Source organism: Corvus moneduloides, chromosome 1 (assembly GCF_009650955.1).
Source record: "Corvus moneduloides isolate bCorMon1 chromosome 1, bCorMon1.pri, whole genome shotgun sequence".
Taxonomy (NCBI): domain Eukaryota; kingdom Metazoa; phylum Chordata; class Aves; order Passeriformes; family Corvidae; genus Corvus; species Corvus moneduloides.
Genome location: NC_045476.1, coordinates 77,452,950 through 77,459,376, shown reverse-complemented (window position 1 = coordinate 77,459,376; position 6,427 = coordinate 77,452,950). Strand labels below are relative to the sequence as shown.

Sequence of the window (6,427 nt, the reverse complement as noted above, 5' to 3'; positions counted from 1 at the left end):
TCTGTATTATTTTACTATTTCACAGTCTGCCATGCATAAAGTCCAAGTATTTGTCTTTATGAACTATAGTTTTGTTTACTAACTCTTCTACACTGAACAGCTGGTGATAAGTTACAACAGACTTTCTTCCTTCTTCCTCTATCGCTTTAATTTTTCATTTAGTATTAAAAGACAAAATTGAATTTGTTTAAATTCCAGGGGTTATGTAAGATATTCTCTGAATGAAATCAAGGAGTGCAGAATGTTCAAATGACCTCATCATTCTACAGCTCTGTGTTATCTTTAATAGTTACGTCTTCAAAAATAAACAACAACAACAAAACTCCCAAGCATTTGCTTCATGAATCTGTTTCTTCACCAAGAACATAAATGGAGCTTAAAGCCTAAAGTATAGTAGTAAGCAGACTAGGTTAATAATAAAAAATCTACCTCATATTACCTATATAAGCAGTTCAATTTAGAGAGAGAATGAGCATCCATTCTATCAGGGGAACAGTTAGATGCATTGTTGTTCAAATTATCCCACATTAAGAGATGATTGTCACATTAATATGTCGATTCCATAGGTACTATGATACATGTGACAGAGTACCCTGGATTTTGTTCCCTAACAGCTACAGAGGGAAACAAATTGCTTGAAGATCTGCAAGACCTTAAGTTATAAGTGGTATAAACACTATACTGTTTCATTAGACTTTGAAGTACTGTATTTTATAGCATGTGTTTTCTTTCACCAGCCTAAGCACAGATGGCAGATGTCCAGCACTTTGATTGCTCATGAATCCAAAAGCATGTCCGCCTTTTAAATCCACACCACTGGATTCTGTTTGCTGAAAATACCCTGTGCACTAAGTTTAGGGTCCATGTGCACTGACTTTTTTGCATTACAATTGACCTATTTCAGCACAGTAAGTCAGACTCTTTCTTTTTCCTTCAGACACCAGGGATTTCACGATGGGCTCCATCAGTGCAGCAAATGCAGAATTTTGTTTTGATGTATTTAAAGAGGTGAAATTTCACCGCAGCAATGACAATGTGCTCTTTTCCTCCCTGAGCATGCTTTCAACCCTGGCCCTGGTGTATATGGGAGCAAGGGGTAAGACTCAATCCCAGATGGAGAAGGTAAGTTATTTACGTGAGTGTAAAGTGACCTCTATTTCTGCTACTTGTAAAATCCCTGAAAAATATTATCCACTGATGAGGTTCTCACCTGTTTTAATGCACAAGAACTAAGCCAAAGTCACAAAATGGAGAACTGAATCCAGAGTTATATATAGAAAATAATAATAAAAAAGTGTATCTTTTCAATATAACAGGCAGTTGACTTAAACATAAAAAAAAAAATCTCAGGGACCATAGCAAAACAGATTACCAGTCAGGCAATTTTATTTTATGATTTTTAAATTCTGACAGGTTCCAAATAATGTAAGCAGATTTTCTTTTTTTAATATATAAAGAAGATAAATCCCAGAAACACAGGAAGACAGAGTATTTTTAGCAATACATAAAATGTAATTCAATTAATTTCTAGACATTCACTAGAAAAAAAGTCATCTAAGCAAAGAGTGGTATTTACAGTTTCCAAGCAGATCACAGAGGGCATAGACCAGTTGCAAGCTCACCTGTATCTATTTCCTCAGTTAGCATAATTTTTTTTTCCTGAGCCAACAATTTTATCTCAAGCAATGTGTGTAAATCTTGAATTCACATTATTTTTGGTCATGCTTCTCATTTCTACCACTGATATTGTCTCTTGCAGGTTCTTCACTTTGATAATGTTACAGGAGATGGAGACATTACTGACTCCCAGGTAGAGAAATAACTTAATCTTCCTTTTTGTCTTATTTTCTCCTCAGAGCAAAAGTAGAACTGTTCTGCCTCTCCTTCTGGCAGTTTCAGACCCTGACAAAAACTATGGTAATGACTTCAAACCGAGAGGATCTGTGGAGAGAGGGAAGGAGGGTGTAATTCACCTGTTTTTTAACAAACAGGAAGACAGCAGGTTGCTTTTTTTTTTCAGCAGAATAAGTAATGGCATGGGGAGAATGCTTTGGGCACCAGGGTGCCTTCCCGGGCAAGTGCTGCTGGGGGATGGACTGTGAGCAGGGCTCAGCACCCTGAGCCAGGGTACAGCAGTTTGATTTTCAGCTGGGCAGGAAGATGCTGAGCAGAGAAGACTCCAGAAGTCTCAGTGACAGGAACACAACAAATCTTATAAAAAGCACATTTCAGGGGGCTTGTCTTGACAAGGATGAACGTGCCAGTTCAATGCACCACCACCACCACAGCACCAGCTGTCCCAAAGGTGACAGTGTGTGGAGGAAGACTGCCCTGTAGCATGACTCTTAACTGAAAGGAACAATACGTTGGGATCTTATTTCCTTATGCAATCTGTCTTCTTTTTCCATGTCATCACCTCAGTGTGGCACTGCTGAGTACATCCACAAATCATTCAAGGACCTTCTCTCAGACATCAGGAGGCAAAACGCTACTTACTCACTCAGGATTGCTGACAGGCTCTATATTGACAAAACATACCCTATTCTTCAGGTGAGTTACATTGTGAACTGACTTCCATGAGATTTCCTGTCAATCCCCTATGACTCTGCCCTAGAGATGCACCACTAACAGTAGCCCACTCTGTTGGTGAAGAGGTGGTTGTGGGCCATGAGGAGAACTGGTACAGAATGAGTTTGGACCTTTCTGTGACTGTTAAGTGAAGGCAAAAGGTATAATGGCATAAAATATGCCTATGTTACAAATCACGGGGAGTAATCAAGATTGCTGTTAATTTACTAGAAAAATGGCTTTTAATGAAAAATATAACTTTTAAGGGAAATTTAATACATTTTATTACTTGAAATAATGGAGACTGCAATTGTCAAATTTGGATTTTTTCAAAGCCAAATACGAAATCTTCCCAGTGAAAGGAAGCTTTGCTTTTGAAATCTAAGAATGTGAGAACACAGTATTCAAAATAAAGAGAGGAAGGGAAGGAGACAAACATTGTCTGTCCTTACAAACGTGTTAAACTGAAACTGTTCTAGTAAAACAAAGAAAATATATCAAAATTTTAACTTAGAACCCTGTGTCATCAAAAAGTGCCAGACCTATATACGTGAAGCAGTCTTTCTTGTACAGCTTTAAGATTCAGTTACGGGAAGATAGCTGTGACTGACATCTTCAGTGTCTGACACGTTCAAACCCAGGACGTCGCTGTTCTTTAAACCATTCTGCTTTATTTCATAATCTTGTGTTACACATCCATATAGTTCCAAGTTCTCATCAGTCTGACAACTGTAACCCTTCTTCTTATAGGAATACATAAAGTGTGCAAAGAAATTCTACAAAGCAGAACTGGAAGAAGTTGACTTCAAAACAGCTGCAGAGGAAGCAAGACAGCTCATTAATTCCTGGGTGGAAAAAGAGACAAATGGTAAGGACTAAAAAATGGGTAGCAGGTATTTTCCCTCACCTACCATAAACTATATCCTTGTCTCCCTCTCCTCATAATCTCTAGAAAAGGTGGGTCAAGCAAGAGCAGGTTGCTTATTGCTATGAAAACAAAACTCCACAAAGCAGGAACCCCCACCCTCACCCCCACATCGCAGATATTTGTGCACACCAGAGGAGCTGTATCTTACCCCTCTCTGCCCTGTCTCTTTCTTGAAGGACGGATCCAAGACTTCCTTGTGTCAGACTCTGTTGGTCTGGATACTGCACTGGTCTTTGTGAATGCCATTTACTTCAAAGGGATATGGAAAACTGCATTTAAAGAAGAACACACTCGGGAAGAGCCTTTCAATGTGACAGAGGTAGGAGGGCACAGACACACTTCTGGCCAGGGCAGCTGTTGGCTCACACAGGCAGCAGTCTGGGTGTTACAAATACATGTCACAGGTTGGGTGATTAGCTGAGTCCCTCATTGTCAGTGCCTGGGCCTAAACCCAAGTAGTGTTCACAAGATCTGTGTCTGACCAGGCTTCCAGGGCACACAAGTAGGCAAGAGAGTTAAATGGAGACACAGGTCTTCTCCAAAGGCAGCGTGATTGAAGATTGAGTCCTGTCCTTTCACAGGCCTTGTACATTTGTCTGACCAAAGGAAAGAATTGCTCCCACATGACATCATCTCACATTTCTGATTTTGCAGCAAGAGAGCAGACCCGTGCAAATGATGTGTCAGAACGGCACCTTCAAAGTGGCAAGAGTGGCTGAAGAGAAAATTAAGATCCTGGAGCTTCCATATGCCAGTGGAGAGCTGAGCCTGTTGGTGCTGCTGCCTGATGACATCTCTGGCCTGGAGCAGGTATGGTCCTGGCAGGGCAAGCAGAAGATTTATGACTTCAGTGGAGCTTGGCTGCTGTCAGACCTTTTGCTGACCATTGACATCCCAGCTGCCCACACCATGGCTGTGCTGGGCAGGCAGGGGAGCACAAAATCTGCCCAGGTGCTTCCAGGTGCTCAGGCAGAGCCTCTTAGGAGAGTCCTGAACTCAGTTTTATAAGATGAAGGTAAAGCAGTGTAGGGCTGCTGCAGCCCTGCAGAAGAGGATGTTGCTATATGCACCAGTATCCATCAGGTATTAGACGAGGTAGCAAGATTTTTACCACTCTGAGCAATTTCAAATGTTTACTAAAGAAAAAAAAAAATTATCCTAGGGGAAATAAAAAAGGAAAGTGATGAAGAAAGCATTCCAAGAGCTGACTAAAAGGAAAATGAGAAAAGTAACATTAGAAAGGAATAAAGTTGAGGAAAGGGATCAATAAAATATCTTCCAAGGGAAACAGTTCTAGGGCCCATATTTTTTGATGTTTTCAAAGCTGTATTTTTACAAAAAAAAGATTTGATCTGATGAAGAAATTTCCAGAAGAAAAAGGTTTGAGGAACTTCCTCAAGACAGTTGAGATACTCTCTGTAGTCAGGAGGAAGCATACAGGATAAACAAATGCATTTAAGTATATGTATCAGTTCTATTATGGACACAAAGTAAGTGGAAAACAACTGTAACAGATGGTAAACACAGCTTTTAAGGCCATAGAACTTTTGTCTCAGACATTTCATTCCCTACCTCTCTTTGCAGCTTGAGAACAAAATCAGTTACGAAAGACTCAGGGAGTGGACCAGTTCCAAGGCGATGGAAAAGAAGAGAGTGAAAGTGTACCTCCCACGCATGAAGATTGAAGAGAAATATAACCTCACATCTGTCTTAACATCCTTGGGTATGACCGACCTGTTCAGCCCCTCGGCCAATCTCTCTGGCATCTCTTCAGCAGAGAGCCTGAGGATATCTGAGGCCATCCATGAAGCGTACCTGGAAGTCACTGAAGAGGGCACTGAGGCAGGTGGCTCAGAGGTTGTGACTGGAGACATCCAACATTCCTCTGAGTTTGAAGAGTTTAGGGCTGACCACCCATTCCTTTTCTTGATCAAACACAATCCTAGCGACATGATCCTTTTCTTTGGTAGATATTGTTCTCCGTAAAGAGAAAAGGGCTGGAAATAATGCTTATGTTCCCCTCAGAAACAGACCCCCTTTACTCTAGTATTGTAGTATAATCTTATCTCTTCACTGTCTCTAAGTAGAAAGCCTTCAATATCTAGGGAGATATTCCTGAAGAAGTATGTGACTTTTCAGATCTTTGGGTGCAGATATTTCTGCTTACACAAGTTGTACTCAGGACTTATATCCAGGAATAAATGAGAATTTCAAGAAGAAGCTTAGAAGTATCTTCCATTGTGATTGAATAACTTAAGATTCAGGACCAGTGTTTCGATTTTTGTGAGAAATTCTGACACTGATATTGAGAGTCTGGTTTTTCTATAGGAGTTCTCTGAAATAAACACAGCTTGCAGAATAATCCTGTTCATTTGTTGAACCTGTTATGCTACCATCCTTGAATTGATGCCTGGACAACTTGAAGATGAAATTCTTAATTTCAGCAAATCATTCTTCTTTGAGTAATGCATTTGTGCTTCTTTTTGCTGCACATACTGTAAGGCTAAGGTCTCTTGTTCTGAGGGGGCATACAGAAAGTTTACCATTTCCTCTTAAATCATCATCTCCAAACACAACACCTTCCTGACTGATGCAATTTCCCATCTTCATTCCCATGACATGTCATTGATTTTGTGAATGTCAATTGTTGGTCCTTCTATTTATTCTAATAAAAGCATTGCAAACAAAACATGTCTCTACCTCTTCTGGGTTACTGCACCACACAATCAAAATACATGATATAGTGGGTCATGATTATTGACAGAAGGGGTTTAGACTAGGATTTAGATCCTATTTTCAAAACCAGAATGTACCCATATATGAAGTCATTAAAGAACTTCTCTTTTTTTTTTCTAAAATTCTGAGTTTAAGCAAAGTAAGCCCTACAGCTCCTATTTCTACCTTGAGCTTATCTCCGTATGACATACCAAA

General features: G+C 39.9%; 1 protein-coding gene across 1 annotated transcript; it reads left to right on the top strand.

Annotated features, from left to right (window-relative positions):
* The first annotated feature begins 951 nt into the window (after positions 1–951).
* On the top strand, positions 952–5,998 carry LOC116447589 (ovalbumin-related protein Y-like). The gene is made up of 7 exons (XM_032116949.1): positions 952–1,122; positions 1,760–1,810; positions 2,422–2,550; positions 3,319–3,436; positions 3,673–3,815; positions 4,151–4,306; positions 5,081–5,998. Exons 1-7 carry the CDS (start codon positions 955–957, stop codon positions 5,480–5,482), a joined length of 1,167 nt encoding a protein of 388 aa, XP_031972840.1. The 5' UTR covers positions 952–954; the 3' UTR covers positions 5,483–5,998.
* Positions 5,999–6,427: the final 429 nt, after the last annotated feature.